Source organism: Microcaecilia unicolor, chromosome 1 (genome assembly GCF_901765095.1).
Source record: "Microcaecilia unicolor chromosome 1, aMicUni1.1, whole genome shotgun sequence".
In the NCBI taxonomy this organism is placed as follows: Eukaryota; Metazoa; Chordata; class Amphibia; order Gymnophiona; family Siphonopidae; genus Microcaecilia; species Microcaecilia unicolor.
The window spans coordinates 576,101,870-576,126,270 of record NC_044031.1 but is presented as its reverse complement, the minus strand read 5'-3'; the positions used below and the strand labels follow the sequence as shown (position 1 = coordinate 576,126,270).

At 43.5% G+C, this 24,401-nt stretch overlaps 1 protein-coding gene across 2 annotated transcripts in view; it reads right to left on the bottom strand.

Annotated features, from left to right (window-relative positions):
• The window catches only part of MTBP (MDM2 binding protein), a 177,210-nt gene that overhangs the window by 127,658 nt on the left and 25,151 nt on the right, over positions 1-24,401 (bottom strand). For both annotated transcript variants that reach the window (XM_030218586.1, XM_030218595.1), the window contains exons 8-10: positions 18,193-18,324; positions 12,684-12,778; positions 11,352-11,424 (exon numbers count right to left, since the gene is read on the bottom strand). In XM_030218586.1, coding sequence (XP_030074446.1) covers positions 11,352-11,424; positions 12,684-12,778; positions 18,193-18,324 — 300 coding nt within the window. The remainder of the gene's footprint in view (positions 1-11,351; positions 11,425-12,683; positions 12,779-18,192; positions 18,325-24,401) is intronic.

Here is a 24,401-nt window from a genome sequence, read left to right as displayed (position 1 = left end):
GACACCGGATGGAGGGGGGAGGGGGCAGACGCTGCATGGAGAATGGAGCGGGACAGATGTCAGATGGAAACAAGGAGAGAAGTGGCAGATGCTAGATGTATAGAGAAGAGGAGGGCCAAAGGCTGGATGAGGGGTAGAGAGGGGTCAGAGGCTGGATGGAAGGAGAGAGAAAGGTGGCAGACAATGGATGTAGGGAGAATAGGAGGGCCAGACGCTGGATGAGAGGGAAAGAGGGAGAGAAGGGATAGACACTGGATGAGGGGGAAAGAGGAAATAGATGCCGGATGGAAGGGTCAGAGGATGCAGATGCTGGATAGAACTGGGGAGCGAGAGGGGCCTGAGTGGATGGAGGAAGGAGAAAAAGAGGAGAGACTCTGGATGGAAGTGAGGAGAGAGAAGGGTCAGATGCTGGATGGAAAAGGGGAAAGAGGGGGGGGAAGACGCTGGATGGAGAGAGCTGTACGACTAGTACCGCTATAGAAATGATTTACAATAGTAGTAGTAGTAGTAGTAGTAGTAGAGAGGGGCAGACACTGGATGGAAAGGGGGATAGAAAGAGAGAGGGGGCAGACACTGGATGAAAAGTGGGGAGAGGGGGGGGGGGAGCAGATGCTGGATGGAAAGGGAGAGGGAAGAGAGGAGCAGATGCGGACGAGAGTTAAGAAGAGATCGAGGAAAGAAGAAACATGAGACTGTGACCAACACAATTACAAACAGTAAACGGCCAGACAACAAAGGTAAGAAAAATGAATTTTATTTTTAGTTTAGGATAAAGTAGTGTGATAGCTGTGTTAATAAATACAGAAAATGGAAACAAGGTGATATCTTTATTGGACTAATTTTAAATACATTTTTGACTAATATTTGGAGATCCAACCCTTCTTTCTCATGTCAAAACAGAATACCTTAACAGTAGTATACTGTCCTGACCCGAGGAAAGAGGTTTTGGCCTCTGAAAGCTAATTGAAAAATGTATTTAGTCCAATAATAAAATGGTATCATCACATTTTTTCATTTTATTTGTATTTATTAACCTATAGTATAGTGATTGAAATATGTCAGTTTTTGAAATTTGAATTTGCTGAGACCCGTGAGACTGGAAGTCTCAACCGCCATTTTGAAAACACAGTGGCGCCAGCAGGTGGGAGAATAGCGGCAGCGCAGCGGGCAGTAAAGAATATGCTCACCCCCGCAGAGGCCACTAGACCACCAGGGTCCTTCAGGTAGGACTGGGATGGTGGAGGGCCTCGGCTGCGGCAGTAGGAAGGACAGCGGCATGGTGGGGGGCAGACAGCGGCAGTGTGGGGGGCCCAGACCACTCTCTGTCTACCCCTGCTCCTCAGTATTTACATAAGCAGTAAAGGAGAAACTCAGAACTTAAACAACTTGCAAACCTAACACTAACCAGACGAGCAAATGTCTCACCCCTAGACAACTTGTAGAGAACAAGAGATATGCAGGAAGTACTATGCAAGGGGACAGTCATTATTTGACCCATTATTTTGCACAGACTAAAATATCTCAGAAACCTTGGGTGGGCCCCTCTGGAATAGTGGGAAGGACTAATGGAAAGAAAATTATCAAGTAGGACCTAATTTATCCTTCCATTATTTAGTTTCCCACTATTCCAGATGTTTAAAGGCAATCCCTAGAGTGGTGGGATCCTGGCGCCACCACTCTGAGGACTGAAGCCTCAAAACTGGCTTCTGACTGCTGCAACATCCAACCTGTTGTGCTTAGCAAAGGTATGCAGCATCGACCATGTTGCTACCTTGCAAATATCTGCCTGCTGTTAAGAGCAGCAGTTTATATTCCGTTGGCAAACAGTGACCCTAGGGGTCTTAATAAGGAAACAGAGTGGTTACTAATAGGGAGTATTTGAACTGAAGAAAAAAAAAAGAGAGTATATATTAGAACACGTGCGTCGGTGTTTCAGCTGTGTTTGGCAGTTTGAAGTGCGCAGGTCAGTCAAGAATAAATGTAACAGAATGTTAATTCAGTAAGTGGTTTATAGTAGTAAGTGAATCACAGGCATATGCACAAGATAGATTGGGGGTTTTGTTTGTTTTTTAGTCAACGTTCTCCTGATGACGCTGTGATAAGACGAAACATGCCAGCATTTAGAGAAAGAGGGCAAATACAAGAACATTTACACTGATTCACCAAGGAGGAGTACAATACTAAAGCACTGTCATTCAGACTCATGGATAACAGTAAAAGCGCATAGTTTGTAATACTGGAAGATCGCATTCAAAGATAAGTCTGAAATTTCAACTATTTGCCGGAGTGCTGCCTGCATAGTCAAATTTAAGACTTTTTTTTTTTTTTAAAGTTATTGAGGTAGCAGGTGGACTCTAGTGCTATGATGGTGTTGCTATAGTGCATTACAGAGGCGATGGATCCTAGTTCCATAATGCACTCACTCTGAACACTATTCACAGTATTTATAGACACAAGAGCGGGTCACTCCGCTCACAGAAAACTAGGAATGTCACCTAAGACAAGCAAACAGTCACTGAGACGCTTGAGCCGGATGCTCCCAAGGCAAGCAAGATAAAGCAACAAAGCCCGAGCCAACACTCCCAAGGCAAGCAAGGTGACGAAGCCAAACCTGAGCTGATGCCCTACACAGCACTCTAGGGTTAGGATCAGCCCACTTGGACCCTCCATGCTCCAAGCATCACTCCCTCGTCCAAAGATACCTAGAGATGTGGCCTCATCCACTGCACTTACAGCACTCCCTATCATCTAGCCCACACAGTCCCAAACACAGAACAAAGCCACTCGCTGTATACAGCAAGTAAGGATTCACGGTGGACGACTGGAATCTCAACTGAGGCATGGAGGCTCTGGCAGCAGGCTTCACTGGACCCAAGCAAAGGTGAAAGCTGTAGGCAGAGCTATTACTCCTCAGGACTCCCTGGCTTGGAGGCAAACTTCCACTGGAACACAGCATAAGGTGAAAGCTGTAGGCCAAGCTTGAAAGCAGGCTTCACAGGAACACAGCATAAGGAAAAATTGTAGGTCAAGCTTTTACTCCTCAGGACTCCCTGGCTTGGAAACAGATCTCCACAGGAACACAGCATAAAGAAAAGCTGTAGCAACGCTTCAGGCCACGGCCTCACAACGAAACTGAGTTGGAACTAGCAGGGCCCAGGCGGGCCTGGGCCCAATCAAGGGTAATTGCCAGAACCCTGAGCATGGGATTTGCGTTACAAGACGTATGAGGAGAGACTTGCTGACCTGAACATGTATACCCTGGAGGAAAGGAGAAACAGGGGTGATATGGTACAGACGTTCAAATATTTGAAAAGGTATAAATCCGCAAACAAACCTTTTCCGTAGATGGGAAGGCGGTAGAACTAGAGAACATGAAATGAGATTGAAGGGGGGGGGGGGGGGGGGGGCAGACTCAAGAAAAATATCAGGAAGTATTTTTTTCATGGAGAGAGTGGTGATTACTTGGAATGCCCTTCCGCAGGAGGTGGTGGAGATGAAAACAGTAACGGAATTCAAAAATGCGTAGGATAAACATAAAGGAATCCTGTTCAGAAGGAATGGATCCTCGGAAGCTTAGCGGAGATTGGGTGGCTAGTGCTGGGCAGACATCTACAGTCTGTGCCCTGAAAATGGCAGATACAAATCAAGGTCGGGTATACACGAAGTAGCACGAGTTTATCTTGTTGGGCAGACTGGATGGACCGTACAGGTCTTTCTCTGCCGTCATCTACTATGTCACTCTCAGAAGCCAGCATAAGAAGTGCTCAGTGCTGATGACATCACCAGCTTGGCCTCCACCGCTCTACTGTGACCCCACAGGTCACTGACTAGAACTGCAGGTATTTTAGTAGGTAAGGAGGAACACAGCACAGACGAGCAAGGCACGGACGTCAGCGACAACGACCTTGACAGATTCAGCTTCAGTTACTGGAGAATGAGGCCTGGGCAGGTTTCTATGGTCTGTGCCTTGAAAATGACAAGGACAAATCAAGATCAAGTATACATGTACATCATACCTTATACTGAGTGTTTCTTGCTGGGGAGACTGGGTGGACAGCACAAGTCTTTATCTACCATCATCCACTATGTTACTACGTACCATTCCCCTCTTTAGGAGGGATCCCTCCCTCCTCTAATGGCTCCTTCAACAACATATCCTCTGAATAGGCCACGGCCATGTTAGATAAGGAGGGAGAAGCAGAATTGTGCACGCTGTTATAGAATACGCCTAGATTTCGGCGTGGATCTCTAGGTGCACTATATAGAATCAGGGGGAATGTGGAAATAAAGTCCTGGATCTAAAGGCACTTGTCAATATATGATCTTTACTTTTTACTTATGATCCTTGTTCCACTCACAGAAAGATGGATTATGGTACAGCTTTTTATTACTCCATATACAGTCTTCTCTCAAGATAACAAAAAGCATTTCCTTTCCATCAGCCACATATTTAACTCTGTTGTATAAATCCACCTTTGTCTTCCCTACCATGAGCAGGTAATACCTAGGAAAGTGCTATGGTCTTTTCCAGTTGTCTAATCCTCTCCCTTAAATTCTAAAACTCAGCTTCTTCTATACTATATTGATTCTGACAAAACCTCTCTGATCCTCAAAATACTTAAAGGAAACAAAAACAATATTCAAGCAATATTCAAAGCAAGAAAACAGCATTCACCTTGTAACTATCTGACCAGTCTTGCTGACCGAGATCTGTTTTCAAAGCAGGTCATTTGCACTTAAGACAGTTTGACTGGCTCTGCAGTTGCAATTTATCTTTCCCAGCTAATTTACTTAAACTGAAACAATATGAGAACAGTAATTTAACACAGGAAAACATAGGAGCAAGCAATAAACGCAAAGAAACAGCACCAGGCTCATAGTCAGCCACTTAAGCCTTGCTCAACAAACTTGCTAAACTCTAAATATTTAAAGATATTTCTCTGCTTAAGTTACCTCTTAAAGTTACTTTAAGAAAATAAAACAAAAACTGCTTTTACTGTTCACAAGAAGTAGCACAAACTGAAATGCCTTCATCCTCAGCTACCAGGAGTACCTGGCAAATACAGACTATAATTTTAAGATTTTCTGTTCAGAAAGCTTTTCGGTTGGGAGTACCTGGTTGTCTTACTGTATTAACTAACCAGTATAGTCCATCAAGGAGATTACAGTATTCTCAACTGACCTTGTTAGAACTCCTCCCTTTTCTTACAATTAAGCTGACATCAACCATGAAACGAGTATTCTCCTATTTTGGACCTTTGCTTTAGAACCAGTTATCCGAGCACATAAGAAACTTGACTACCTGTAGTTTCACAAAGCTGTGAAAATTTGGCTTTATAATCAGTGTTTTACTTAACTTTTTTATCAGAGGTTTTAGGCTCAGCATCATGTGATTAGGCTGATAAAAAAAAATTACAATACAAACATTTTAATTGTATACTTTTGTATGTCACCTTTTTATTGTTTTATTGTAATGCTCTGAAATGCTTTGGTGCCTTTGGGCGTAAAGGCAGTATATTAAAAAAAATAAATCAAATCAGAGAAAAAACTAAGGAGTCTAGCACTGATGTTATCCACCTGGGAACAAGTGACCTGGCCAATAATACCCCACCTGTAGCACAGAGCTTTTCAGGAGCTGGGGGAGAGATCAAAACATTTGGTACAAATGGTAGCTTTTTCTGAAGTACTACCTACTTTTGGAAAGGGAGAGAAAAATTTACAAAATACTGAAAACTTCAATAGGTGGCTCAAAGCCTGGCGTCATCAAGAAAGTTTTAGGTACATAGAAGGATAGGACACTACATGGAAAAAGAGACTATACTGTAACGATGGGCTGCATCTCACTGTGGCAGGAAAAAGAATCCTTGGTGAGAAACTCAGACAATATGTTTCTAGGCATTTAAACTAAAAGGTGGAGGTGGAATATGGATGCAGGTTACTTCCAGTAGCCACCCCTAGCAAAAGACAATATGTGACCATAGTAAAGAAAACAAATGTAAACAACATTAGCAAATCACTTCTTACCAAAACGGAAGTGAGACTAAACAAAAAAAAAAAACTGAAAAAATGAGAGTGCCACTGAAATGGAAAGCAATGACCACAAACACACGCAGTCTAAGCAACAAAGTTCAAGATCTGCAAGTCTTGATAAGGCAGACTTGGATATGTTCAGTGTCACAGAGACATGGTTCAGTGATTTCCATGAATGGGATGCAAACATACCAGGCTATAATCTATTTAAGAAGGATAGAGATGGTTGAAAAGGTGGAGTAGCAGCTCTGCATGTGAGAAACAAAATCAAAGCAATTGAAATGCAGGGGGCCTAGGGAATGGAAGAAGCGATATGGATAGCCTTGAAAACAGAAGATGGAACCTCTGCCAACGTGTATGTTGTCTACAGACCTCCAACACACTCAGAGCAACTAGATAAAAATCAAGTTACAGATATCCAAAATTTGTGAAAGTTGCTGGGAGATTTCAACCTGCCGGATGCGGATTGGAAAGTTCCATCTGTGGAATCGGAAAGAAGTATGAGATCGTGGATGCCTTTCAAAGTACTCTGCTCGGACAAATGGTGCAGAACCCACAAGAAGCACCGCTGGATCTGGTGCTCACAAATGGGAAAAGTGGGTGCCCACCTGGACAGTAATGACCAAATGGTTTGGTTTGATAAAACAGCTAAAGCAGAGGGCAGCCACTCAAAACTCAAAGACCCGGATTTCAAACATGCTGACTTCAGTAAAATGGGGGAGTACCTGAAGAAAGAACTGATGGGATGGGAGGACATACAAGAAGTGGAAGACAGTGATCCAGGCTGGAAGGAGCTACAGATATAGCTACTGACCTTTACGTGGGGAGAGTAAATAAAAGCAAGAGAAAAAGGAAACCAATATGGTTCTCAACACAAGTGGCTGAAAAAATAAAGGCAAAAAAAAAAAAAAAAAAAGTTGGCATTTATGAAATACAGAAAAAAAAAACTCAAGAAGAGGAACACTGGATGAAACTGAAATAAGTCAAGAGAGATATATAGCTGGTGAAAGTGCAAGAGGAAGAAGAAATGGCTAAAAATGTAAGGAGGGGTGACGAGAATTTTTTCAGGTATATTAGTGAAAGAAGGAAGGCTAAAAATGGAATTGTAAGGCTAAAATGGAACAAACTGAAAGATGCTGTGAACCACTATGTAGAGAATGATGAAGAAAAAGCAAACGTGCTAAATAAATACTTCTATTCTGTGTTCACGGAAGAAAATCCTGAAGAAGGACTACGACTGGCTGGCAAAGGTACATATGAAGTGAATATAGAATCATTCACAGAAAGTGTTTATAAACAACTTAAAATTTGAAGGTGGACAAAGCCATGTGACCAGACAGGATCCATCCCAGGAAGAGGGAGCTCGGAGAGGTTCTGACGGGTCCTCTTAAAAAGATTTGTTTAATAAATCCTTGGAGACAGGAGAGGTTCCATGGGACTGGACAACAACGGACGTGGTACCACTTCACAAAAGTGGTGACAGAGAAAAAGCTGTAAACTACAGGCCGGTAAGCCTCACTTTGGTTATTGGAAAAGGAATGGAATCGTTGCTGAAAGAAAGGATAGTGAATTTCCTGGATTCCCATAGGTTGCAAGATCTGAGACAACACGGACGGTTTTACCAAAGGTAAATCGTGCCAAAAAAAGAGTTTGATTGAATTCTTTGACTGAGTGACCAGAGAGTTGGATTGAGGCTGTGCACTAGAGATGTAATCTACTTAGATTTCAGCAAAGCCTTCAACACAGTTCCTCATAGGAGGCTCTTGAATAAACTTAACAGGCTGAAGTTATGATCCAAAGTGGTGAACTGGATTAGGAACTGGTTGACCTACAAGACGCTAGAGGGTGGTGGTTAATGGAATTCTCTCAGAGAAAGGAAAGGTGAACTAGTGGAGTGCCTCAAGAATCAGTGCTGAATTCTGTTCAATATATTTGTCAGTGATATTGCCAAAGGGTTAGAAGGTAAGGTTTGCCTTTTTACAGGTGATACCAGATTTGTAACAGAATGGACACCCCAGAGAGAGTGAAAAACATAAAAAAGGATCTGCAAAAATTAGAAGAATGGTCTAATGTTTGGCAATTAAAATTAAATGCAAAGAAGTGCAGAGTGATGAACTTAGGGAGTAGAAATCCAAGGGAGCCATATGTGCTAGGAGATAAGAGACTGATATACACAAATAGAGAGAGGGACCTCGCGGTGGGAGGGGACCAGAACCTGAGGTGGGGGGGGAGGCACATTTTAGTCTGCCGACCCTCCCCCCCCCCCCCCCCACTGCCCCTCCTCCACCGCTTCACTGCCCTGCTGCTCCATACCCCACTGCCAAAGCAAATACCTTGGCTGGCGGGGTTCCTAACCCCCATCAGCTGAAGCCTTGTCCAGCGCCAGTCTCCGGCGCCGCCGCATTGCCAGCCCTGCTCTCTCTTCCCCTCATGTCCTGCATGCTCCTTTTAGTGGGACTGGGTCCTATATATAGCAATCCAGTTTAGAATGGGCTGAAGAGGGCTTGAATGGAAACCCCAGTATTTTGGAAAGTGAGGACAGTGCCGAGCAGACTTTTACGGTCTGTATCCCACAAATTACAAGACAGATTTGGATAGGATGGAGTTGGCTTCTGACGGCAAATTCAGTAGTTGGAACCTAAGGACAGGGCCAGGCATATATATACCATCTATATCTCAGAAATGCCAGAGACAATGATCAAAATTATATCACATTCATTGCTGGTTATCCTCCTTCCACCAGGTCTCAGAGATGCCTATTATATCTAATTTTTCATTTAGTGCAATATATTCTAACTCTCCCAACTTATTTCTTAGGCTCCTGGCATTCGCATATAGACTTTTCAAACTATGTTTCTTGTTCCTATTTACATCATGCTCAGTACTTGACAGTATTAATTTGCAATCTTTTGTCGAATTTTTATTTTTATTTAAGGACACCTGATCTACTACGATCTCTTTTGCAACCTCACTATCAGGATACCCTATCTTCCCTGTTTTGGTGATATCTTTGGAAGATACCTTATCCCATGCGCTTTTGAGCGACTGTCGGCCTTCCCCCCATTTCTAGTTTAAAAAGCTGCTCTCTCTCCTTTTTAAATGCCGATGCCAGCAGCCTGGTCCCACCCTGGTTAAGGTGGAGCCCATCCTTTCGGAATAGGCTCCCCCTTCCCCAGAATGTTGCCCAGTTCCTAACAAATCTAAAACCCTCCTCCAAGCACCATCGTCTCATACACGCATTGAGACTCCGGAGCTCTGCCTGTCTCTTGGGCCCTGCGCGTGGAACGGGTAGCATTTCAGGAGGAGGATTCACCAGAGTATACGCTAAAAGTATGATGGGAGAGATAAGAAGAAAACCAGGAAAGAACAGAGCCCTGTAAAGTTATGTGTGCCACAGAAAGAAAAAGAAACCACTTCCTGATCTGAGTGTGTGTGTGTGTTGGGGGGGGGGGGGGGGGGGGGGGGAGGGGGAGAGAAGAGAGGCAATCAATGGATTTCAGAAAATAAAGAAAAAAAACTCAACGGGAGGCTCAGCTCTGTGTCACCACATTATCAGTACTATCACACATACAGGAGAGTGAACGGATGGGCTGGCGATGGGTGCAGATGATGAATGGCAGGGGACTGATTAAGTGAAAAGGGGTTAACATTGATAGAAGGACTAAAAGAGAGCATATGGGGTGCTAAAAACTAGGGAAGATGAAGTGAGTGCAAGGGAAGCTGAATGAGAACCGTGGGGAAATGTACGTGGTGGAGGTGGTCTGCTTTGACACTGCTGAAAGGACTGCTTGAGAGCTAGGCAGATTTGAGTCAGTCCACCCCCTCTCCATATCTCCTTCCCTCCTCTCTTACCCTATTTCATTTGCTTCCCTTCTGTTTTCTTACCCTTTCACTTCACCAGCACCACTGATGCCCCAAGTCTCTGCCTTGTCCTAAATTACAGTAATTTAACTTTTTTAAAATTCTATACTTATGTTTATTAAAAGTTTGATATACCACCTTTCAGAACAGGAATCTAAAACCTCCACTAAATATTTCCTGAACATCTCTTTGGGTGAAAATTAGCCACATTAGGAAAATTTCTTAAATGAAGGTTCTTATTTAAGACATTTGCCATAGTTTGAAGCTTGTTACGAATAATTTATTAGGATTTATTTACCATCTTTTTGAAAGAATTCAATCAAGGCAGTGTACAGTAAGAATAACTCAAACATAAGCAATAGACAATTACAGCAGTAAAAATATTCAAACAATATAAAGTATGGCATAGTATACTACTTACAATGTCAACACAATATGTAATAGAACATTTTAAAAGACTGTGTAGAGTATAACAAAGATGGAACATATAGATACATAGGAAAGTAAGAGGCGTTAGAAAATAAGGTGACTTTTAAATAAAGTTGCACAGAACTATGCTGAAGAGCTGATTCTGCCTTGGTTTTATGTAACTGAGCATGACTATTAACATTTTTTTTAAACTCCTGTTCCTGGAGGTTTAACCTTGAGGAGACACCTTGTATTTGTGTGTTTACCAAAGTAAATTGAGATGACAGCACCTTACCCAACTCTTCAATAGCTGCCCATATCAAGTCCAGGGTTATGACAGTTGTCACTGCAGAGAAAATATGCAAGTCTAAGGAGTCTCCATTTCTGTCACTGCACTTGCCTTGAATCCAGAAAGCAGCCGGGACTTTTCCCTCAGCCGAGATGTCAGCACTCCCGAGTAACTTAACACAGCTGTACTAGCAGCCCTTCCTGCATCTCCACTCAAGAAACAGCAAGGTACCAGGGGAAACATTCAGGGGGGGGAGGGGGGGAAGAGGGGGAACTGTCCTCCACTCGGGCTCAGTGAGGTCTCCAAATCAAGGGAGATGCCTCTACACCAAGCTCCTCCAGCAACCTATCCCTGGGTGTTTACACCAGATTTGGGTACAGTACGTGACGATTCATAGGGTCCCAAGGTGGACGCAACAGACAAGACAACAGTACTCTCACGGCTGCCTCCTTTCCTCTTGTTCACCATGTTGAAGGTAGAAGTTAGCTAAAGAGATAAACGCTCAGAACTCACAGCATGCCATAAGCCATCTTGCCCCCCCCCCCCCCCCCCAAAAAAAAAAAATGCTGTAATTCAACAGTCTCGGATCACAACAAAACAAGCAAGAGCTATAAAACAGAAAATATATATAAATCATACAAAAAATAACCACATCACATGCATGTAAACATGTATAAATACAGTTATAAGAGATGGCGAGAGAGATAGCACACACCATTTAATTTCTAGTCAATTTTAACTTAATGTAAGGAAAATTATGTACCTCTCCATGCAACGAAGACAGTTGGTCCAACAACAGCTTGGATTTCCCTCCAACACTGTTTCTTGTCAAATCCCTGTTGCATTTTTGTTATAGGAAACATCTCTGCACATTTTTTATCAAAAGTATTCCATGGTCAAACAGGACACAAATTTAATGAACTTCATCAAGCAAGATTTACTACTCTCCATTTTTAATGTTCTTTGAAATTTTAATGAAAAGGGATGGAACCCCTCCCGAGTTTTAGACTATGATAGTAATTTTGATATACCTGCATATTACCAGAAAGGAGATGTTATGTCATAAAATTACAATTTAGTAAGCACGCTACTGCAGGGAATATTTTACTATTACCCCTGTACCCTTAGTGGTCTCTACTATTATCATTTCTCTTCTGACTTGAATTCCCAGGAATTATTTGCCAGCACCTCTACCTGTTCACCAGAGGCTACTACTGATAACAGCAGTTCATCTTACCTCTCTGTCTGAGGATGTCACCTGCATAAAGATGAACTGTGAAAAAATCATTTTCATGAAAATTTAACTTTTACAGTGATGTCTAGATAAAAGAGGGAATATGCGCACCTGTATTATTTCACACTCTATTATAACTTAAGTATACTAAAAATAATTGGTTAGACTGAAAGACCAGCATTTGGTCAAGTTCAATGACCTCCATGTAATAAATCAAAGCAAAGAATCTCTTCGTAAAGATGACAAATTCCAATAAATAAATTTATAGTCAGTCCAGTAGAACGGTGAAAAAAATAAAGGGGAAAGGGAAATGGGACTTGATATACCCGCCTTTCTGAAGTTTTTGCAAGTACATTCAAAGCGTTTTACATATATTCAGGTACTTATTTTGTATCAGGGGCAATGGAAGGTTAAGTGATTTGCCCAGAGTCACAAGGAGCTGCAGTGGGAATCGAACTCAGGTCTCCAGGATCAAAGTCCACTGCACTAACCACTAGGCTACTCCTTCACTGTGAGCCCACTAGGGACAGAGAAATTACCTGTATTTAAAAATGTAAACCACTTGTTTTGATTTCCTACTTTAAGCAACGTAACTAGTCTAACTAGTAAGAGAAATCTCTCTCTGAAGACAATCAAATGATCTTTGCTCAAACATTAAAGTATTGCAACCATTTTGCTGGTAGAAGGAGAACACACAGAAGTGTCACACTGGACACATTAGGATACAATAGTCCTTACATTTGTGGAATCTCTCCATACAGTTTACTATCTGCTACTATACACAAATACACACACCCATGTGCTTCTAAGACCCAAACCCTGATTTGAAACAATGACAGCTGATCAAAACGCAAAGGATACAGTTCAAACTCAAGGTCTGAAATAAAGTATGGTGGGATATCTGAAAACATCACCATCTGTACGAAATCTAAGGCAGAGCTGTAATAATGGAAAACCTGAAAAGACGTGTAAAAGAAAAAAAAAAGTCAGGTGGTCAGAATGTCAGACATTACTAGCAAATTTCCCCAATTCCAGTAACTACTGTTTCAAACTGAATAACCAAAAATTATTTTGAAAACATATCTGTATCTAAACAAAAAGGATTAAATAAAAAGAAAGTCAAATGTTTTATAAAGCGAAGATACTTACCTGTAGAAGGTATTCTCCGAGAACAGCAGGCTGCTTGTTCTCACATGTGGGTCGACATCCGCGTCGACCTAGGAATCGGCATTTTACAAGTAGAATATTTAAAAAGTTTTGCCAGTCTTCTGGTGCACGTGCATGCGCGGACTGATTTCTCGCCCGTCGCGTGAGCGCGTTCCCTCAGATAAATCAAAAAGCATAAAAAGAAGCAAATAACTCCAAAGGGGAGGTGGGCGGGTTTCTGAGAACAATTAGCCTGCTGTCCTCGGAGAATACCTGCTACAGTTAAGTATCTTCGCTTTCTTCGAGGACAAGCAGGCTGCTTGTTCTCACATGTGTGGTATCCCTAGCAACCAGGATTACTCAAAACAATGAACATTGGTCAATTGGGCCTCGCAACGGCGAGGACATAACACAGATTGACCTGAAACAAAAAAACAACAGAGTGCAGCCTGGAACAGAAGAAAAATGGGTCTGGGGGGGTGGAGTTGGATTCTAAACCCCGAAGAGATTCTGAAGCACCGACTGCCCACACCGAATGTTGCTTCGGGTATCCTGCTGAAGGCAGTAGTGAGATGTGAATGTGTGGACTGATGACCACGTTGCAGCCTTGCAAATCTCTTCAATAGAGGCTGACTTTAAGTGAGCCACTGACGCAGCCATGGCTCTAACATTATGAGCCGTGACATGGCCCTCTAGAGACAGCCCAGCTTGGGCATAAGTGAAGGAAATGCAATCTGCTAGCCAATTGGAGATTGTGCATTTTCCGATGGCGACTCCCCTTCTGTTGGGATCAAAAGAAACAAACAACTGGGCGGACTGTCTGAAGGGCTTTGTCCGCTCCACGTAAAAGGCCAATGCTCTCTTGCAGTCCAAAAATATGCAAACTGCTTTCGCCAGGGCAGGTATGAAGATGGAGAAATAAAGTTGGCAAGACAATTGGCTGGTTCAGATGGAACTCCGACACCACCTTCAGCAGGAACTTAGGGAGCGTGCGGAGGACTACTCTGTTGTGATGAAACTTGATATAAGGTGCATGCTCTACCAAGGCCTGAAGCTCACTGACTCTATGAGCTGAAGTAACAGCCACCAAGAAAATGACCTTCCAGGTCAAGTACTTCAGATGGCAGGAATTCAGTGGCTCAAAAGGAGCTTTCATCAGCTGGGTGAGAACGACGTTGAGATCCCATGACACTGAGGTTTGACAGGGGGCTTTGACAAAAGCAAATCTCTCATGAAGCAAACAACTAAAGGCTGTCCAGAGATAGGCTTACCCTCTACACGGCAATTATAGGTACTAATTGCACTAAGATGAACCCTTACGGAGTTGGTTTTGAGGCCAGACTCTGATAAGTGTAGAAGGTATTCCAGCAGGGTCTGTGTAGGACAAGAAAGAGGATCTAGGGCCTTGCTGTCACACCAGAGGGCAAATCTCCTACATTTAAAAGAGTAACACCTCTTCGTGAAATCTTTTCTGGAAGCAAGCAAGAGACTCGGGAGACACCCTCTGAAAGACTGAAGGAGGCGAATTCTAAGCTCTCAACATCCAGGCTGTGAGAGCCAGAGACTGGAGGTTGGGATGTAGAAGCGACCCATCGTTCTGAGTGATGAGGGTTGGAAAACATTCCAATCTCCACTGTTCCTCGGAGGACAACTCCAGAAGAAGAAGAGGGAACCAAATCTGACGTGGTCAGAAGGATGCAATCAGGATCATGGTTCCGCAGTCTTGTTTGAGTTTCAGCAAAGTCTTCCCCACTAGAGGTATGGGAAGATACGCATACAGAAGGCCTGTCCCCCAATGTAGGAGAAAGGCATCTGACGCTACTCTGTCGTGGGCCTGAAGCCTGGAACAGAACTGAGGGATCTTGTGATTGATCGGCGTGGCAAAACAATCCACCAAGGGGGTGCCCCACGCTTGGAAGATCTTGCAGACTATGCCCATGTTCAGTGACCACTCGTGAGGTTGCATTATTCTACTCAACCTGTCAGCCAGACTGTTTACACCTGCCAGATAAGTGGCTTGGAGAAACATGCCGTGACGGCAAGCCCAAAGCCACATCTGTGCAGCTTCCTGACACAGAGGGCGAGATCCAGTGCCCCCCTGCTTGTTGGTGTAAAACATGGCAACCTGATTGTCTGTCTGAATTAAGATTACTCGGTTGGACAGCCGATCTCTGAAAGCTTTTAGAGCGTTCCAGATCGCTCTTAATTCAAGGAGGTTGATCTGCAGACCTTTTTCCTGAAAGGACCAGTCTCCCTGATTGTGGAGCCCATCTATATGAGCTCCCCACCCCAGGAGAGATGCATCCATCGTCAGCACTTTTCGTGGCTGAGGAACTTGGAATGGTCACCCCATGGTTAAATTGGATCGAATCATCCAACACTGAAGAGAATTCCGAAAGTCGGTGGACAGTTGGATTACATCCTCTAGATTCCCCGCAGCTTGAAACCACTGGGAAGCTAGGGTCCATTGAGCTGATCTCATATGTAGACGTGCCATGGGTGTTACATGAACTGTGGAGGCCATGTGCCCCAGAAGTCTCAACATCTGCCGAGCCGTGACCTGCTGAGACGCTCGAACCATGGACACCAGGAATAGAAGGTTGTCTGCCTTTGCCTCGGGGAGATAAGCTCGAGCTGTCTGAGTGTTCAGCAGAGCTCCAATGAATTCCAATTTTTGGACTGGGGTGAGATGGGACTTGGGATAATTTATGACAAACCCCAGTAGCTCCAGCACCTGAACAGTCATTCGCATGGACTCCAGAGCACCTTCCTTCGAGGTGCTCTTCACCAGCCAATCGTCGAGATAAGGAAACACATGCACTCCAAGTCTGCATACCGACGCTGCGACTACAGCTAGGCATTTTGTAAACACTCTGGGTGCAGATGCCAGACCAAAAGGCAGTACACAGTACTGAAAGTGCTGTGTTCCCAGCCGAAATCCTGTGAGCTGGAAGTATTGAGATGTGTGTATAAGCATCCTTTAAGTCCAGAGAGCATAGCCAATCGTTTTCCTGAATCATGGGTATAACTGTAACAAGCAAGCCGAGGGTCAGACCTTGCTGAAACCCCTCCTGCAAGAAAGCTAGAATAGTCAGGACCTGCACTCACCATGGAAAAAGAGAAAGCTCTGTAGACCAGTGTTAAAAGACCTTCCAGACATAGGCCAGGGAGGTAGTGGACTTACAGGACCTTAGAAGAGTGAAAATCACTGCAGTTAAGAGTGCTCACCTCTCAAGTCGCCACCACTCAAGGGCAAAAACAAACCAGAAGGGATCTGGATTCTCTATGTCCACTGATCTCTGCCAGAGACCTTATGTACTCCCATTAAGCCATTAAAAAAAAAAAAAAACGAACCACAGGTCAAAAATGTTATCAATAAAACGTACACATAACTTCACAAAATGAACAAAACGGTTCATCCTCACCCATTTTTCTTCGAAAGAACTCATGAAAAGATTTGCAAAGTAGCTCCCATTGAAACTCCTGAAACTTGCTGAAAAATATATTTCTCATAACTGAAAAAAAAAACACTGTCCTTCATTGCTACTGCTACTATTTGTCAAAAAAAAAAAAAACGCAGCTGGAATTCCTCTATTAGGATTTTCATTCAAAAATTTCTCCATTATTTCCTATGCCTCTTCTTAGGAAATAACAGTGTAAAGAGATTTGTCATCAAATAGGTGATTTCAGAAATTGCATCCACAGAGACCAATTTACTCAAAAAATATGCTTAATCTCTTATATAAGAAAAACCAAGCTTTACCAGAGGCCTTTAAAAATAGTTGGTAAACACTAGTAGAAGTTCTAACAATGAACCTCTACTTGACATTATATAAGTCCTCTAGGTGGGTTGTCTTAAGGTCTTGTGAATTTTCAGAAGCAAATAAATCAATGGGATCTGAGGACTTTGAACATTCATAAAATTGAATTCTACACTTTCGCAACTCCCTTCAAAGTCAATGTTTCTATTTTAGCTTATAGCATCGTAGTAGGGTCAGAAGATAGTTCTTTGTAGTCATATGTCATTGAAAGCTGTTTACGCCTCATGTACCTTTTGAAATGCAAGCAAGTCAGCCCTGCAACACCAACCATACTCAAAGGCTGCCTTGCCCCTGGCCTTTCTGGCTTGTCCAGTCCCTTCTGACATAACTTCTTCTTTACAGAAGGGCAGAATAGGTCAGAGGGAAAGGCCCAGTGAAGGTCACAGCACAGCTACAGCTGGTGCTGAAGGCTTGCTTGCATTTCATAAGCTACATCAGGCTGGGGAATTGAGAGCATGTAGACAGGTCCAGGAGGGGAGAGAGATGCCAGATCAAGTATGGGGGACGGGAGGGAGAGAGACAGTGGGCAGCACACAATTATTAATTGCGATTAAATTTTAAATCACAATTAATAATTGATGTGTTAACTACGCTATTAATCACGATGAACATGAAGCCCTACTTTATATTTCTTTATTAATATTACTACTACTTATTAATATTACTACTACTACTTATTTCTAAAGCGCTACTAGATGTACACAGCGCTGTACATTTGAACATGAAGAGTCAGTCCCTGCTCGAAAGAGCTTACAACCTAATTAGGACAGACAAACAGGACAAACAAGAGATAAGGGAATATTAAAGTGAGGATGATAAAATAAGGGTTCTGAACAAGTGAATAAGGGTTAGGAGTTAAAAGCTGCATCATAAGAAACCATGAATATACAGAAAATGAAAAACAAAACCAATAGATAATAATATAAGAAAATTATCAAGTCCACATCAACAGGAGCACACGGTGACAACCCTAATCACCTTACTGAGCAGAACTGATGGGCTATGTTGGTCTTTATCTGACACCATCTACTATGTTACTTAAATATGCCACCATAGCCATCTTTAAAGCAATGGGGAGCAAAGAAGCAATTTCAACAAAAAAAAGAAATAACCAGTCTCCTGATAGGGGACGAGAACCCAAGTACCACAAATCTTCCACCTCAATTGAAGGAGCAAAGAGCCTGAAGTCAAGTTTATCATCCAATCACATGTTTATCCACACATCACTCCTTGGCTGCCTGTTGTTCTCCAACCTTCGAGAATTCTAAAGTGCATTGTCTTTTAATTAATTTTTGTATTTGATGCACTGGTTATGAAGCACAGATCTATGAATGTCTCACTCTGACCTGTAATAGAAAATTAAAGCAACAAGTTCCAAAACTTTTCTATCACTGGGTTCTTACCTCAGGCAAAATGTTTTTCTTTATTTGGATAGTTTTCTTGGTTATTGAGTGAATTTTCCCATTTAATGCATCTATCCTCTTGCATGAAGAATCCCTCAAACAAAAATCTGGAAATATGACATCAGATCCAAACTAAAAAACACAAAAAAGCCCCACCATGCTGAATTATTGAAATGAAGCAGGTTAATTCTCATATTCAAAGAAAATAATGTATTTATTTATGTTTTGCTCACACCTTTTTCAATAGTAGCTCAAGGTGAGTTACATTCAGGTACACTGGGTATTTCTCTGTCCCAGGAGGGCTCACAATCTAAGTTTGTACCTGAGACAATGGAGGATTAAGTGACTTGCCCAAGATTACAAGGAGCAGCAGTGGGATTTGAACCGGCCACCTCTGGATATCAAGACCAGTGCCCTAACCACTAGGCCACTCCTACACAGATCTCACAAAAGATGACTCTGTGGACTCAGATCGACATATATATAGTTTAAAAGTGTAAGGTTTTTTTTAAGCAGTGTAAATATAAAAGCCATTCTAGTAGAATACCATTTACCCAGCAATATGTTCCATTTGGTATCACTGTCTTGTATTGCAGAACTGAGGTGAGAAATGTCAGTTTATGATGGTTACTGATCAAAATACTAAATTACAATTGCTGCGATTCAGAAAATGGGCAACATACCTCTGCAGCCATATAGCAATTCAGAAGAAAAGGAAAGTAAAAGAAAAGAGGCAAGGAAGGAGGAGGGGGGAGAGACTGAAGATGGAAGAGAGATGAGACAAGAGTAAAGGAGACAGAGAAGATAGTGTTCAGGATACTGAATATGCAAATTACTCCTAGAATTAAAGAAAGAATTAAAAGGGGGAGCAAAAAAACCTGCATTCAGCCTGTCCTACTCAGCTCAGCTACACTCTGCAGTGCAGGGGAACTGTCATGCCTCCCCCACCCTCCATTTCCATGTTTATCATCTGATCTGTCTGCTTCCTTCCTTGTTCTTGCTTTTGCCTTTTGAGAACTCTATTGGTACTCCCTTTGTCAAAGTCCCTTGATCACCCCTAGCCACACAAGGGAGAGGACAGAAGAGAGTCTGGGGGGTGGGGGAAGGTAGTTAACATTCATTCCAGCCAGCATCCATCCTGTAGCTAAACAGTGGTCAACCAGCCCAGAAGCCTCTGCTCTAAAACTGGGGGAATGATCGCAAAACCATCCTCCAGAAACCTAACACTAGGCTGTACAGCAGGTTTTTTTTTCCCCTACCAGCAGGCGGAGAAAAAAAACCCGCAGATATACTGGAGTGCCAAGGCTCCTATACAGGGTAACGTCAGCAAATCCGTGGTTCTCTGTCTGCTAATGGCAGAGCAAAAATCCTGGCATCTGGACTGGTATGGAGAAATGGTAATGAAGAAGAAAATTAATTAAAAAACATTAGTCAAGTATTTAGAGAAATGTAAGACTTAAAATGTAGTTTTAAAAGAAAAATTGTAGAACTCATAAGTAAAACAAAAACAAGGTAAAACAACGTTAAAGTTTGGATGCAGTTGTGTTAATTAACATGACAAAGGAGTGCCTCACACAGCACTCTACAAATTTTGAACCTGTTATAAATAGCCCCCAGATAACCTGAGAACCTATACAAAAACAGGACTCATAAAATCAGATTGATGAATCAAAGCTTAAATTAAGCAATTTATTATTCAAATCAGTCTTGCGAGCTTGAGGTGTGTGTTCCGCTCAACTTGGAGCTTACTCACCCACACACACAGATTTCTATAAGATTCCACAGACTTTATAGTTACATTTAAGTGTCTGCACCTAAGTTTTCTCATTGGCTGGTGGTCGTCGGTCTACTAGACTTCTGTGTAGCAACAGCTCTAAACTTCTCCCCCCTTCCCCCCTCCTTTCCTTCCTCTGTAGTTTCTCTGTTCAGTTATCTTGCAGATGTGACCTTAGCTGGTAAGCTCAGGGGCTTCTTACCCCTCCTTTCTTCTCTCTCTCTCCTTGTCTCAGCATTTCTATTACTTTGCACACATTACTTTACACTAACAGAGTTTCTTTTGTTAATGATTTTAAAAAGCTATAATATGGTGGTTTCCGTTAGGAAGGGCCTACAGAGTATAGCTATACTTCCATCCGTAAAACAGTTCCTTTCTACCAGGGCATAAGTTATTTTTGCAATTATGAAAAAGCAATATCAAACATATAAATGGCAAGTGACCAACTCACCTGCAAATGCGCAGTAGAGTCAGAACGCTAAGAGTGTAAAAGTCCAAGCCCCGCCTCCACCAGCAGTACAGCCCAATAGGGAGGAGGGCTTGGTCATGGGCGTGGAAATTGTTGGAGGAGGGAGCAGGGAGGGAAGGAGGGGGCGGAACCGAGGGAAACACGTGGGAGGGGGGGAGGGCAGGGGAGAGAGCAGGCTGGTGGGCGGGGCATAGGAAAACAAAAAACTAGCCCGTTGTTACGGGCTTAACGGCTAGTATTTACATATTTCTCACAAACCCATGCTGCAGGTTGAAGATAAACAAGCATTTCTTTACTGACCAATTTAACTGTTTCAGTTTGGATGCATCTCTTAGCTTCCCAACCATGTACTTTTTGCATTAGTGTGCCAACAGAACTAATTAGGTGTGCCACAGAAGATTACTACTGTGTGATGTTCATGTCCAGTCCAATTCAGACTCGAACCTTGGCTCTGCTCTCAGCACAAGAGAGACACAGGTGGTGAAACAAACATGCTGGAGCTCCTCTAAAATCGCCTGCATGCTTCTCCTCCTCAGCCACTGTTAGCTAATTGACTTCCCTATTCCATTTTTTTTCTGACTGCAACTATTATACCCCAATGAGCAAAATCATCGGAAACAGATTTAAAACTATGATGTTAGAATGAATAAAAAGTTAAGACAGATTAATTTTGAAGTACCTGAAATTGATTGCTACCTTTGTGTTTCTTTTTTTATTATTATTATTTATAGGATTTACAATAATAAATCAAACATAAATTTGTTTTAAATTAATATAGAAGAAATTAAGCTCCAACTGACAGCTACATTTTACAAAGTGTACCAGAAGGACCCAAAAAGGAAACTCCCGTAAGCCTAGCCAGCTTTAGAGGACACAAATGCAGACAGCTGCAATGGTTCAAAGAACAAATACCTTACCTTGAAAAATTACAACACACTTACAAGAAAAATGTTAACTTGAAAATAGCCCTCAACTGTTCCAAATAGGTCTAAACAACAAACAGTTGTTTATTTGCAGAAATACTGTTTACAGTGTCTAATACAATAAGGGCCCCGTTTACTAAGGTGCGCTATCGTTTTCAGCATGCACGAACGCTAGAGACACCCATATATTCCTATGGGTGTCTCTAGCATTGGCGTATGCTAAAAAATGATAGGAAACAAGGCCCTCAGACTATACATTTGAAAAGTAACAAAAATATATCATGATTTGAGAACCCTATCATTCATTCAAGTTTGGAAAAAAAAAAGTACCTTATATTCAAAGGTAAAAGAAGGTGAAATTAGGCCATACCTGCTAATGTTCTTTCCTCTAGATACTCCAGACCGTTCAAGACGCTTGGGTTATGCACTCCTACCAGCAGAGGGAGACTGAGAACACTAAAACTTCTTATAGAAGTAGCCTGTGCAAACCTTCTACTAACCAGTAAAACAGTAACAAAGCAGAGGAACAAAACACCTCCACCTAAACAAAACCACTGAATCCACACTCAGATCTTCTCCCCTTAAGACGGGGGAATTCAACTGCAGATGGGCACAAACGGTACCACAAACTGCCCTTAGTAAAACTCCAGGATCCAAATCACAGGAGCTACTAGAAATATCAGCAACTGAAGTCTAAAGAAATTATCATACTGACCTGTCCGATACACTGGGTGGGCTCTTGAACAGTCTGGAGGATCTAGAGGAAAGAAAATTAGCAGGTAAGGCCTAATTTCACCTTCCTCAGCAATCCTCCAGACCGTTCAAGACGCTTGGGACGTACCAAAGCAGTAAACACATCTAAGGGTGGGACCTGCGAAGCCCAGAGGACAGGACTGCAGCTCCAAAACTGGCATCCTCCCTTGCCTGTACAGCCACACTCTGTAATGTTTGACAAAAGAATGCAGGGAAGACCACACCGCCACTCTACAAATGTCCACCGGTGGAACAAAACTACTCTCTGCCCAAGAAGCCGCCATCCCCTAGTGGAATGTGCCTTGAGCCCCACCGGCACCGTACGGCCATGCAATATGTAAGCCGAAGAAATGGCATCCTTCAACCACCGAGCTATAGATGCCTTAGAAGCACCTGTTCCCTTCTTGGGCCCCCCATGAAGGACAAATAACCTGTCCAAAGACCTGAATTCCTCCGACCTGCACAAGTAAACCTTCAACACTCTGCGCACGTCCAATTTCGCCAAACGATGGTGAGAAGCATCCCCCGTCCGGTCCCCCAAGACCGGCAACGAAATCACCTGATTGACATGAAAGGAGGATACCACCTTAGGCAAAAACGAAGGCACTGGACGTAGCGAAACCTTTTCCTTAGAAAACCACAGAAACGGAGGCCTACATGAAAGAGCCTGAAGTTCCGAAATCCGGCGAGTCAACGATATAGCTACCAAAAAGACCACCGTCATAGTAAGGTCTTTTATCGAACAAGACTCCAAGGGCTCAAAAGGAGAACCCGCCAAAGAGTCAAAAACGATATTAAGATCCCACTGAGGAACTACTGGCCGCTGAGGAGGACGAAGCAACTTCACCCTCCTCAAAAAAGGACCACATCCGGGGAAGACGCAACCCACCTGCCCTGCACCTTACCCCAAAAACACGCCAAAGCAGCCAGCTGCACCTTCAAAGATGACAATGAAAGGCCCTTCTCAAAACCATCCTGCAAGAAATCTAAAATGCACGACACAGAAGCTGTCGAAGGGACACACGCCCGGTCCCCACACCAATCTTCAAATATGTGCCACACACGCACAAAGGCGTCGAACGTTTGTGAGACTGCAGCATCGTCTGAATCACCCGAGGGAAAACCCCTTTCCTTCTCAACCGTTCCCTCTCAAGGGCCACACCGTAAGAGAGAACCGATCCGGATCCGGCATGAGAATTGGACCCTGACACAACAGCACCGAGCCCTCCAGCCGCAGAGGCTCGCCTTCTAACAAGTGCATCAGATCCCCGAATCACGGCCGAGGAGGCCAATTCGGAGCCACCAACAACACCGGACCCGCATGACATTCTGCCCTCTGTAGGACTCGATCTATCAAGGGCCACGGGGGAAACACGTACAGCAATACCCGCTGAGGCCACGGAAAGACCAACGCATCGATCCCTTCCGCTCGCAGATCCCGACGCCGACAAATACCGAGGAACCTGAGCATTCTGTGCCGATGCCAAGAGATCCACTACTGGCATTCCCCACTTTAGAACTATCTGGTCGAACACCGACTGATGCACAGATCATTCTCCGAGTCCAACATGTGTCTGTTTAGAAAATCCGCATTCACATTGTCTACCCCGGCCACGTGCGCCACCGAAATTTGCACTAGATGCATTTCTGCCCAACTCATGAGCACAGCCGTCTCAATTGCCAACCGCGGACTCTTTGTACCGCCCTGCCGGTTGACATACGCTACCGCTGTCGCGTTGTCGGACATGACTTTTACCGCCTTTCCGACCACACTTGAGCGAAACGCCAACAGAGCTAGCCGAATCGCCCTCATCTCCAAACAGTTGATAGACCACTGAGCTTCCTCTGACCACCGCCCCTGCGCAGACCGATCGAGACACTGAGCTCCCCAACCCAGCAGACAGGCATCCGTTACCAGAATCACCCACTGAGGAGGTTCCAACGGCATGCCCTTTTTCAGATGGGCCGAGCACAGCCACCACTGGAGACTTCGCCAAGGAGCCCCCCTCAATGGCAACTGCAACTCTAAACTGTGTACCTGAGGAGACCACCGGGACAACAGAGCCGCCTGAAGCTGACGCATATGCACCCTGGCCCATGGTACTACCTCTATTGTCGCTGCCATGAGGCCCAGAACCCGAAGGTACATTCGAACCGTCGGACTCTGAACAGACATTAACAGCCGGACCTGCTGCTGAAGAGAGGCGATCCGAGAATCCGGCAGAAAAACACGACCCACTGCCGTGTCGAACTGCACTCCGAAATACTCCAGACTCTGCGATGGGATCAA